This window comes from Stegostoma tigrinum, chromosome 3 (assembly GCF_030684315.1).
Source record: "Stegostoma tigrinum isolate sSteTig4 chromosome 3, sSteTig4.hap1, whole genome shotgun sequence".
NCBI classification, from domain to species: Eukaryota; Metazoa; Chordata; class Chondrichthyes; order Orectolobiformes; family Stegostomatidae; genus Stegostoma; species Stegostoma tigrinum.
The window spans coordinates 12,195,511-12,208,347 of record NC_081356.1 but is presented as its reverse complement, the minus strand read 5'-3'; the positions used below and the strand labels follow the sequence as shown (position 1 = coordinate 12,208,347).

At 43.9% G+C, this 12,837-nt stretch overlaps 1 protein-coding gene across 2 annotated transcripts in view; it reads left to right on the top strand.

Moving 5' to 3' along the window:
• The first annotated feature begins 1,836 nt into the window (after nt 1–1,836).
• The window catches only part of pax5 (paired box 5), a 203,017-nt gene continuing 192,016 nt past the window's right edge, over nt 1,837–12,837 (top strand). Inside the window, exons 1-2 of one of the 2 annotated variants that reach the window (XM_059643140.1) lie at nt 1,837–1,882; nt 2,043–2,227. In XM_059643140.1, coding sequence (XP_059499123.1) covers nt 2,188–2,227 — 40 coding nt within the window. In that variant the 5' untranslated portion in view covers nt 1,837–1,882; nt 2,043–2,187. Of the gene's footprint in view, nt 1,883–2,037; nt 2,228–12,837 lie in introns of those variants that run through there. The other variant, XM_059643146.1, reaches the window with a different exon arrangement.

Below are 12,837 nucleotides of genomic sequence, written 5' to 3'. Positions count from 1 at the left end.
CCTTCATTAAATTGCCCTTCCACTTATCAGCAAGAGAATCTTCAGCAGTTGTGTTGGTTTTAAGGTTTTAATAAAATGATTAAAGGTGGATGACCTGAAGATAAAAGGTCACGTATCTCCTTTTAAATATTTTAGAAAGGATCATTTTCCACTGTCAACATTGTAAATTTCATAAAAGTTTCTAATTTGACAACATTCCCTGGTTAGATTGTTTTAAACCAAGCGCTGGCCAAAATCTGAGAGCTTGGTTCGTTCTGTTGCATATGTTTTGCAGTCGATATCTAACTGGCCCAGAAACTTTCAAACGCCGCGATTCTGTGTCAATTGCTGAAAAAATATTTTCGATTGTTTGATGCAGAGTGCAATCATTTCATTTAAATTAAACCAATATGGTTTAGATTTTAGTGGCGATCTTGTTTTAGCACACCTGTTTTAGTTCATTGATGAGCTCTGACGTTTAAATAAACGATTAAGACGTATCACCTGAAGCCTTTTGGAAAAGAACAAAGACAAGGTCGTCCCTATAGAGTTTGCTCTTGAGCCTGGCTAGTTCAGAACGAGTATTTTAGCATCCTTTGGATTTTACCTGTAAACCGTACGCGCTTTATAGACCGACAGACTCAGGAGTAGAGTTTGGGAGAAATGTTTCCATAAAAAAATTCCGTGTTCTGAACTACAGTACTTTAGGATTGTAGGCTTTAATATAAAAAGGAAATGCATTTTTGTTCATAGACATTTTTGGCAGGTTGGCTGGCCCTTTTTAACATACACCAAAAATATGTGAGTACAGCAGGTCAGAGAAATATGAATTGAGAAGCGTTGGTATTTTTATCCTTTAACATTTACTTTGAGGTTTCTCATGATGTTATATCTAGCAAAAATATGTTATCTCGGTAATTTACGTGTAAGTTTGCTTTTGCGGTGTGTCATTGGTTAAATAGAGAAATATATTAGAGAACACGGGAAAGTTGCGAGCACTGTCGAACTGACCCGGGTTCCACTCACTTGAGTTTTAATTTGACTGAAATCAGTACCATTTGCGCTTCTGCAAAACGATGTAAACATTCACCACCCCCGCTCCCTAAATAAACCCAGGTTGTGACACAAAAGGCGATAAAGTTACACGGAGATCACTGTCTAATGTTGAAATGCGGTGGGAACCGTACATTAGTGGTGCAAGTGTGATTACCTGTCTCAGTTACTACTATTCTCCGTACCGCAAAATTTGATACCATTTCAGAAAGGGCTGAAGATAGAAGCGCGGCAAATTGTTTTTCCCCCTATCTGTAAGTGTAGTAATCGTTCAGAAGCAAAATCTTGTTTTAATATATCAAGAAAGTATCCGGTCTGAAACAAAGGGCGGGGAAGGGCATTCAGTTCATTATCTTTGCCCACCCCCAAGTCCTATGAAAAGAGAATCAATTCGATACAATTTGTAAACAACCTCTGCGTTTATATTTAAGGAATAAACCGAAATCAGGCAAGTGGGTGCACGGAGCCGACAGGGTTTCAAAGGAGGGCTACGGATTTATTTGCATTATTGCTCCTGAGATTTGGTAGCAAGTATTTGGTTTCTCGAGGCAAATTAAAGGACAATGTGGGGGGTGGTTGGGGGGGGGGAGCTGTAGCGGTAGACAATGATTGAAATGATGGGAAAAAACAGCTTTTGATTATTCAGAATGTTAGAGCAATGCTTTGGTCGGTTTGTGATGTAGCATTTCACAATCCCAATCCTCAAACTGTGGAAAATATTTGCAGATGCCGGCCATTACAATCGGACTGATTCGCGGGCCGAAACCAGGAGATAGGAGGCGAGAGAGTGAGAGAGACAACGTCAAAGTTACCAGGAACCCCATAGGTGGGAGTGATTCGTCCGGCAGATGTAAGAGTTTTACTTTCTTTTCGATTGTGTCGAGGGACTTTGCGATTTTTTTTCTCCCTCTAAAGGCGAACAGGACATGATCTCACATGTAGCGAGCTCTTTTAGTTCCTTAATCATTTCACGGTTTGTTCAGAGCCTTTTCTCCACCTAAAACGTTTAGTTTCGGATCAATGGGCAGCACCAAAGACGCGACGGGGTAGCGGAAGAGTCAAATTATTCGGAGCCGACAAAACACGCACACATACCGAAACGGGGCAACTTTTCTTCCAATCTTTTCACAAAGGACTCGAAATCCCAGAACCGGCATGGAAAAAAATAGCAACGCACTCAGGAGTGTCCGATCAGGTAGGTTCATTTTTTTAAAAAAAATCTTTCTGTGAAATAGGACGTAAAAGCAAGAAATGACTGCCTACCAGCTTCGCGTTTAGTTTACAATTAAACAATATCCGTGTAAAACTATATGAAGTGTTTAAACACTTGTTTAAAAGTTAAAGAATTTGAAATAGTCAATTGATGGTGAATTGTCGTTCAAATCATGGGGAATATTTAAAGTGAATTTTGACAACTTAAAGTGAACACTGAACGTAAACAAAGAGGAAATGTATCTCTGGGTGCGAATATCTGTGCATGCATTGCCTGTCTTAATTGAGCAGGTCGGTGGTTGATCATCTGGTTTGATGCTGATTTGAGAGTGGTTTCCCCTTCACAGCTGAATTTGGTGGCCTTTTCATCCTTTGTGGCAAACTGGGATACAAACCCGCCCGCGGTTTCGCTGATCTCGAAAGATAATGAGTGATCGCTGCGCAGTCAGCAGTTACAACATTTAAAGCAATACTTTTGGTTCATGTTTGAGATCAAAGAGTAGTTTGGTTTCCATTGAATATTTGTAACGTGGCGGTTGCCAGCAGTACGCACGACGCAAACCTACTGAAACCGGGTCTACAGCTGAATGTACTGAGAGGAAAAAGCACTAAAAAGAAGACACGCAGTTCACCGCAAACCTCTGTTTTCATGTGCGAGAGGGACATTGGCGCTGCTTGTGTGTGTGTGTGTGTGTGCGCGCGCGCGCGCGCGCCGATGGGGGGGGGGGGGGGGATGTTATTTGTAGATCTTATTTTGCTGTTTTTCAACATTAAAATAGCTAAAGTGCGTGCAACTGCCTGAGCTGGTTGCCACGTCCTCCTTTTCTTTGCTCAATTCATATCGATTGTATTTTTCAAAATTAAGTGTCTCGACTGTTCAGTAGACGCGCTGCGGGTGCGGGCGATACCGGACGTTCAGTTTCGGAGATTAATAGAAAATAGAAGTTGACTTGTTGATTAAAAAAAATCCTCCCCCAACCCTTGTCCCGGATACTTTTGAAATAACCGTCTACCGCTACAGCTTAAACATGAACTCCACATGTGAAATCAGAATATAGGAGGCCTCTATGGAGAACTGAAATTGACTCGCCCTGTTCGGTTTGTTGATAAACATTGATATAAAACTTGCCGGTGAAACTTGGCGTAGCAAGAAGAAACCCAGAGAAGTTGTTTAAAAATAGGTTAAAAAAAGGTCTCTTTTGGGTTGTCACGGGTCCAACACATGCTCTTTGGCCGAAATAAAGCAATTGCATAGAACGTTTCATCGGCAAATTGAAACCAGCTTTACACACATTTCTTTGCAAATATAGCTTAGTAAAATGAGGTTTGGGTGGGAGGGTGGGGGAAGGGAGTGTTGGTTTTACTGTAATGAAATCTGTCTGATTTGGGTTCGCCGGTAACTTTCTCCACGACGCCCGCTGAACCATCAAGGCAACTTTCTCCAATCAGTTTCTCAACACAGGGCCCATCAATTCCGATAAATCCACACGATTTTGCTCGTTCACTTTATAGACTAAAATGTAAGGCAAAATTGAATTGACGAGGACAGTTTCAAAGTCGATTTAAACCCGGTGTCCGGATTCAGTCTAGGGACTGGGAATTAAGTCTGCAAATGTGAAACTAGTATCTTCTCCAGTGTGAAATGTGTATGGGTCTGTATGTCTTAAAATAATAACTTTGTAGCATTTGGTCACAAACAACATCTCCTTTTGATTTGCTTTACTTTTAAAGTGATAGGCCGCGAACACACCGAACATGGTGGAGCCGGGCGCTGAGATCTTGCTTCTGAGAACTGCAATGGGGGAACAGGTTGTAGAGGGAACGGGGCTGGTGGCCGATATCTCGGCGTGTGAAACGCCATGTGATTTTCTGCGAATTTCAAACCGCTGTTATTTTCCTTATTTGAAAATTAATTCAACAGGTCCGCTCAGCAGTTTGTTCGCCAATACCAATTAAACCAGTCTGTGGCTTCTGATGTGATGGTTCAGATCGGTGGACTTGTTTAGCATTGCCTGGTCTCCACTCAGCACCTCCCAACCCCCACTGCTCTTTTAAAACATTAAATCCGGTTATAGATAATGGTTTATTTTGCAAGGAAGAAGTTATTCAATGAAACACAATCCCGAGCTTCCAAAGGTAGAAAGGCCAATAAGGACACAGCCCCGTAAGCCCTGGCGTTTATCGGTCGCAGTTTTATCATTTTTTTTTCTATTTAGGATAACAGTAGTATGCACTCCGGCTGCTCTACCGGGCGCTCTATCACCAAGGCGCTTTTGCTCTTCCTCTCAATGGCAATGTACTAAAAAAAACAAGAAAACGAGTAGGACCTTGAACAGGTTTACTCAAAGAAAAGCAGGCCGCATTTAATCTCAAGTGTTTTTCGGCGTACGAATTTGAAATCTATCACATAGTTCACGAGCAATCACTGCAAAAAAAGAGTAGGTTCATGTGCCCTTCAGTCCCTGACAGATTGACTGACCCCTCCGCCCTTCCCCAGTTCAGCTTCCGAAAGAATCTTGCCCAGTTATTGATCATAAAGGGCTCCAGTTGCCGAGCTTGACACCAGAATGAATTTGTGCCATTCTGGGACATTAACTGCTTTTCCTGTCTGTGACCCGTGAAATAATCTATATCATTGTTTACCTACAAATCCGAGCTGACAGATGACAGGGTCGAAATCCTTTGTATCAGCACGTGCGAGCCACGCTTGTTCGGTATGGCCTGGCCTGTTTTAAAATGCTGCCTTTGTTAATTAGTTGCCTTTCTGGTGATGAACTTTACATTGTCTGCCTCTATATTCATGTCAAATAAACCTTCCAGACAGTGTACCATGCGCTATTTATAGACACATACACACAGCTGAAACGGCGCAGACTTTGAAGGGGCTGCGCTTCCTGGGTCAGAAAAAAAACACTCGAAAGCGACTTAGCACAATTACAAGTTACAGTCACTGCATTGTTGTTAGATTCTGGTCTTTGCTTAAAACTTTAGAGAAAAAAATAAGTACCAAGATTTCCAAACGGTACATTCACGCCTAAGGAGCAGCTTTTGAAAGTGTCCACTTAACAGGACAAATGCCTTTTGAATAGACCCAGTCGAGTTTTACAATTATAGCTTTTAAATATGCTCGGCAAAGTGCTGCTTTGTAATTTAGAGCCCCACAAGACACACTGGAGATCAATTCCTGTTAGAAGGTTTAGGACGGTGGGGGTTGATGGTGGGGGTGGGGTGGTGGTGGGGGCGAATGTGTGGGAACACAGACCTCACATCTCTGTCATACTAGACTCACTGGGGCTACCGACTGGCACGTTTCCGGTTCAGAAAACGTGCAGCAGGAATGGCCTCCAGAGACTGCAAAGTGCAAAGCCATGAACCGATGCTCCGTTCAGCGCTGGAGGTCGCCCAAACAGCAGCAAAGGAATTGGCAGCAGTTGCTTAAGATAGAAACGCACTAAACTTCTCCTCATCCCATCAGAGAGTGCGATTTCACTTTCTGCACCTGCGAGATAAAACCGCCAGAGTAGGGCGGAGGAATGAACAGAGAGGGAGGAGTGCTGTGTTCTTCAAGTACAAATTATAAATCGTTCCCTACCATTTTAAATCGTCATTTTAATCACAGGGAGGTTCACATTTACGAACTGTGATGAAGGAAAGCAAGACAATAGAGTCAGATTTATGGAATGCACCAATATGTTGAGAGTTAGCGCGTTCAGCATTGCCCTGCTCTTCATGGGGATTGACAACACTTTTTCACCCACCTCATTCACAGATAATTTCAAGAGCCTTCTGAACGTCTCCCTTAAATCAATGGCCTTATATGTTTCATGATGTAGAAAGATTAGATTTGCCAGGTCACAAGTGTCAGTCACCTGTCAGGCTATAGGAAAACACAAGAGTAAGCCAGGCCTTTAGAAGTGCGCTGTGTATTATACAAGGAGAATCGATAGATGTATTATCTTCCGTCACAATTCTCTCCATAATTCATCCCCAGTATCTGTTCCACTGAATTCCAATATGAAATATTGTAAATAGTAGGTGACTGATGCCACAGTAGATCAGAGATCTAACATCAGACCCATAGACTGCAGTGATTATAGAGGCATGCAAAGGTACACATTGGTGATTGATACAACATACCCGTTCACATCGTGCAATCTTGTGTAGATTTGAGTGAAGTTGTAGGACTGCTAGGACCAAGTCACATTGTCAAATCAGAGTGAACAGACACTTGAAAAAGGACTTTTGTAATTTTCTCTGATAACTTTGGAAAGTTGCTGTATTATGATGATTTCCTTGCACGCAACACTGTGAAGTTGTTCGTTAACAATATCGTGCCAGAAAAAAAATCAGTGTCCACAGGCATGATTCCAAACCTTGGACCGAATTCTGAAATTGGCTGTAATCATTTTATTTTGTACTACATTTAGTCGACAGCACCCGGTTTCCTACTTTGACATTGAGATTCCTTCAATGAAAATGAAGCTTCTGGTGATTTTCACGGACGATTTACCTGCTAAAGACAAATTCAGAAACGAAGGACAGGATTCCGTCATTGGACAGTATTGGTCATATTGGTCAGTTAAACTCATTCGATTTGAGAATTATCCTGCTAACAATCCGTGCTTCAATTCAGGTTATGGTACCATGTCAGTAAATGCGAATGTGCAAAATACACCAGGCACCTCATGTAAAACCTGATAGGCCACAGTTTTGGTCCCTCTGTGACTAAAGAATTCAGCAACGTTACATATTGAAATTTAAAACTTTACTTCTACACAGTATTTACATTTGACTATTACTCTGCCCAGTCATTGGACTAAACAATTTTCTCGAACCATCTCTAAATTATTGTGACTTGGTTGGTTGACAGTCGCCATAACTGTTTGGTTTCAGTGATACCACTCTAATCTTTGGACCATTAAGTGGAAGTGTAAGAGGCGGCTAGTTCGTTGCATTAAAGTTCGGAATCCATCCCCAAGATGATAACGCCATCTAACTAATAATCTACCTCAGAGACAGCAGTTAAAATTACTGAGAAATATTCATTAGAAACCAGGGAATGTATTTATTGGGTAAACATACTATATGGTCAAATGGCGAATGGAAATGGAAGATAAAAATGAGAAATGGACTTCGAAGAATAGGTAATGTCCGAGGGAAGAAGGAGGAAGCGGTGCTGGAGGAGGAGAAAGGGACAAGCGGTCGTTTGCGAGTTAGTGCCCTCTGTCGAACATCCTAATGTGTAACCCTTGCGCAAACGCCGTAATCTTCGCACGGCTCTCGCTCTGCCCTCCACCAGCAATACTGCTCTGGACACATGCACGTTTAAAAACAAAATCCGACAAGACCTGGTCGATCCGTGGATCCGAACTGGAAGCGCCAAGTGGCGTTAAGAATAATCTCTCTCACTCTGCGGGATATTGACCGCCAAAATTGGGCTTAGGCTGTAAGAGGTCCACCAGTTCAGCTAGGAGAATGGTAGCAGCTTCCATCTTTGAGCAGAGTACATTTAAAAGAAGTTTCTATTAGCGCCGCATCGAGAAATTATATCCATGTAGTCCAGATTATACTTAGACGTTGCAGTTACATTACAGGGACTTTCTCAGACCGGCATGTTTACATTCCGACTTCCAGACTTCAGACCCTAGTTATTCCGCATCTAGAGGCGGGACTAGGAACAAAGAGTGTCTGTGAGTGTTTGGTCGCAGAGGTCGAATTTTACTCCACGGGGGACCTCACTTTAATACCACACTAGGGCATAGGGAATTGTAGTAGTAAAAGCCAATGATAAATTTGTAAATTTCCGTGGGGTCCTAAATTGGCCGCGTGCCCTTTTAAAATGTAGTTTGCTATTGAGCTGCATGTGCCTAATTTACTTGAGGGCCTCTTTGGTAGTAATGTGTGAGTTTACACATCAAAAAAAAGACTGTGTGTCTTCCCTCTTGGAAGCAATAGGGTGACCTAATAGAGGCTTTTAAAAAATCTAAAATATTTACTAGCGAGGATACAGAGAAAATGTTTCCTCGCGTGAGGAACAGCCTAACTGGAGGCCGATGATATGTAAGATAGTGACCGAGAAATCCAATAGGGAATTCAAATTAAACATTTTACCTGAAATAATGACAATAATAAATTCGGTACCGCAGGCAGTGGGTGAAGTGAAAAACATGGGTGCGTGTAAGGGAAAAATGGACAAGCAAATGATGGACACGAGAATAGATGGTCACCGTGATGCATATAGATGAGAAAAGACTGGAGATTAAACATCAGCATGGTCTGATATAACAAGGTGTGGAGCTGGATCAACACAGCAGGCCAAGCAGCATCAGAGGAGCAAGAAGGCTGACGTTTCGGGCCTAGACCCTTCTTCAGGGGGCTTCCGTGCCATCGATCCCAGTAATCCGAAATAGCACGTAACAAGGTGGAGATCCGGCGGCTGGTGTGGAAAGACGAACAGGTGTACATGATTCTGCCATCCAGCCTCAATTTTTTTTCCACTTGTCTCATTTCCAGTCCCTTTGGTATAGCGACATCAGCCTTCTGTCTTTTAATCTCTCTCACCCTCCACTCTATCGTGGACCTTACCTTTCCCTCCCCACCTCCTTTCACTCAATGAAAACCTTTAACTTTGATTAAAGGTTATGGACCACAAACATTAACTTGGTTTTTGACTCATCAGATGCTACAAACCTACTGAATGTTTCCATCGTTTCCAGTTTTCATTTCAGATGGCCGGCGTCTGCAGCAGTGTTTTATTTTTGACTTGCTTTAGCGGAGTTGGTAGTCCCTGTGACTCCCGAGTTATCTTTTAACTGGCATTACTTCCCAGCCAATGCCTAAAGCGATGGCATAAATTGTTACCTCTGCTTCGTCTGATTTCATTTCTCGGCTGGCGATGTACGTGCACTAAGCCGTCGCTGGAGCCATGTTATACTGGAAGATGACTGAAATTATTCTATCCCTTTGTTGAGACAGGACATTATGCCAAAAAACAAAATAACTCCTTCTCGAGTTAATGCGGCACCTTTGGAAACACAGGTCGGTGTGACGCCCCTCATTGGCTTGTTTTACTCATTTAAATTGTACCTTTTGTGGATGGATGATGAAACATTGACAATGGGAACTGCAGATGCTGGAGAATCCAAGATAACAAAGTGTGAAGCTGGATGAACACAGCAGGCCAAGCAGCATCTCGGGAGCACAAAAGCTGACGTCTCGGGCCTAGACCCTTCATCAGAGAGTGGGAGAGAGATTCCCTGAGGTTGGTCCGGAGCGAGGATGGTAACTTCTTCAGGTTAGGCATCCCTGGAAGAGGGAGGATGGTAACTTCTTCAGGTTAGGCATCCCTGGAAGAGGCTTCGCAGTGAGGTTAAAATTGTAATCAGAGACAACGGGAACTGCAGATGCTGGAGAATCCAAGATAACAAAGTGTGAAGCTGGATGAACACAGCAGGCCAAGCAGCATCTCGGGAGCACAAAAGCTGACGTCTCGGGCCTAGACCCTTCATCAGAGAGTGGGAGAGAGATTCCCTGAGGTTGGTCCGGAGCGAGGATGGTAACTTCTTCAGGTTAGGCATCCCTGGAAGAGGGAGGATGGTAACTTCTTCAGGTTAGGCATCCCTGGAAGAGGCTTCGCAGTGAGGTTAAAATTGTAATCAGAGACAACGGGAACTGCAGATGCTGGAGAATCCAAGATAATAAAGTGTGAAGCTGGATGAACACAGCAGGCCACGCAGCATCTCAGGAGCACAAAAGCTGACGTTTCGGGCTTAGACCTCTCTGATGAAGGGTCTAGGCCCGAAACGTCAGCTTTTGTGCTCCTGGATGATGAAACATTGTTGTTTAAACGCAGTAAAAATACAACCTGTGATCATGAACTTTAAGAATTATCGTGGGCAAAACAGTTTGGAGCTGGAGGAACGCAGCCGGCCAGGCAGCATCAGAGGAGCTGAAAATTTAACCTTTCGGGTCTGAACGATTCTGAAGAAGGGTCCCGACCCGAAACGTTAAATTTCTTGCTCCTAATATGATGCCTGGCCTGCTGTGTTCCTCCAGCTCCACAATGTGTTATCTCTGACCCCAGCGTCTGCAGTTCTTGCTATCTCTGAAGAATTGCCATAGGTTCGGATTGGCCAGTGAGGCTTAACGAATGAACCATGTGGCAGAGGGCGGGACCAGGAATCCAGAGATAATAAGAAGTTTCGTAAAAACCGAGAGAACTGCAGATGCTGTAAATCAGGAACAAAAACAAAGTTGCTGGAAAAGCTCAGCAAGTCTGGCAGCATCTGTGAAGGAAAAAACAGAGTTAACGTTTCGGGTCCGGTGACCTTTCCTCAGAAGTTTAGTATTTGAATTAAGTTTCAAATTAAAAAAAAGTGATCAAAAGACGTATCAGTGTGTCATAAAACCCAACTGGATTGCTAATGTTCTTCAAAAGGGAGCCAGAAGCCTTGGGCAGTATAACATGATCCTAGCGCCACATCTGAATGTTTGATTCTAAATTGTTCTCTGAGGTGACTGAGAGCCATTCTGTTGTTATGGGGCAGCAATAAATTCCTGCCTTGTCAGGAGAATGTTTAAAAAAAAACTAACTCCTCTAAAGCCAATAACTTAACACGTGATAATGGGAACTGCAGATGCTGGAGAATCCAAGATAATAAAATGTGAGGCTGGGTGAACACAGCAGGCCCAGCAGCCTCTCCTGAGATGCTGCTGGGCCTGCTGTGTTCATCCAGCCTCACATTTTATTAACTTAACACGTGATCCCTGCATTGACCTTTCTGGAACAAATCGAATCCAAAGCCTCTAGCGCATATATTTAGGGACCAAAATGGTTCCATACTGACACCTCTGGCTGTTCTTTCTGCCTGCTCCCTTCTTACCAATCATTCACCACGGCTGTCCTCCAACGCCGTCTTGCTACAAAGCCCAAGTTGTTTTCCGGGTTAAGTGCCATCCCGAAGATTTCTGTGTGCACCTGAATTTCTCACGAATGCTCCCTTTTGCTAACATTTCTAGCTAGTCTTCAAAAACAGCATCCCTACTAGGATCAGATATAGCAAGAACTACAGATGCTGGAATCAGAGATAACATATTGTGGAGCTGGATGAACACAGCAGGTCAGGCAGCATCAGCGGGGCAGAGAAGGCGACGTTTCGGGTCGGGACCCTTCTTCAGAATCGTTCAGACGCGTAAGGTTAACCTTCCTGCTCCTCTGATACTGCCTGGCATGCCGTGTTCCTCCACCTCCACACTTTGTTATCTCTACCAGGGTCCTCTTGTTAGCCTTGGCTTCCATTGTATGAATCCCTGGTAATTGGGGATTTTTCCATAAACTGAGCTTTGCGGAATTTCTCTGATTGTGTTTGGAGGGGTGTCAAATGTTGTGGAAGTGGTAAGGACTGCAGATGCTGGAAGCCAGGATCAATAGGTGTGAAGCTGGAAATGCACAGCAGGTCAGACAGCATGCGAGGAGCAGGTCAGTCAATGTTTAGGATAGGAAACTTTCCTCTCTTCTGGGGAGGGGGAGGGGACCCCAGAAGTAAATAGAGGGAGGGGAGGGGAGGCTGGTGGAAGGGTAGGAAAGATGATGCTAGGTGGATGCAGCTAGGGGTTTATTGTAATTAGTCAGTGGGAAGGGTAGAGCAGAAACGTGTACAAGAAGATGGACAATTAGGTCAGGTCAGGGAGGAGAGAAGGAGGGAGAGGGCTGGACATGGGATAAGGCTGGGGATGGAGAGATTTTGAAGCTGGTGAAGTCGATATTGAGGCCTTTGGGCTGTAAGCTCTCAAGGTGAAATATCAGATGTTATGCTGTCAGTTTACATTTAACCTCACTCTGACAGTGGAGGAGGCCAAGGATGGACATGTCACCAGGGTTGTGAGAGGGGTATTAAAATGGATGGCAAGCGGAAGGTTGGGATGGTTAGTGCATGCAGGGTGCAGGTGTTCCACGATACGGTGCCTGAGTCTGCATTTGCCTCCCTGATATAGAGATCACATCGGGAGAAACGGATACAATAGTTCAGGTTGGATGAAGTGCAAGTGAAACTGTTGATTCTGGAAGGATTGTTTGGGGCCTCGGATGGAGGTGCAAGAGGACATGTTAGGGGCAGGTGTTGCACCTCTTGCTGTTGCAGGGAAAGGTACCAGGTGTGGTAGAGAAGTTGGTGGGGAGTGTAGAGCTGATGCTAGAGTTGTGGAATGAATAATCCCTGCAGAAAGCAGACTGGTGCGGGAAAGGAAATATCTTTTTGGTAGTGGGGTCTGATTGTAGGTGGCAGAAATGTTGGAGGATCATATGTTGGATTTAGAAGTTGGTGGGGTGGGATATGAGTACTAGAGGCTGCATTCAATACATCATCCTCCGACATTTCCATCACCTACAATCAGATCCCACCATCTAAAAGGTATTTCCTTCCCCACTCCTAGACAACAAAGTGTGAAGCTGGATGAACACAGCAAGCCAAGCAGCATCTCAGGAGCACAAAAACTGATGTTTCGGGTCTAGACCCTTCATCAGAGAGGGGGATGGGGAGACGGTTCTGGAATAAATAGGGAGAGAGGGGGAGGCGGACTGAAGATGGAGAGAAA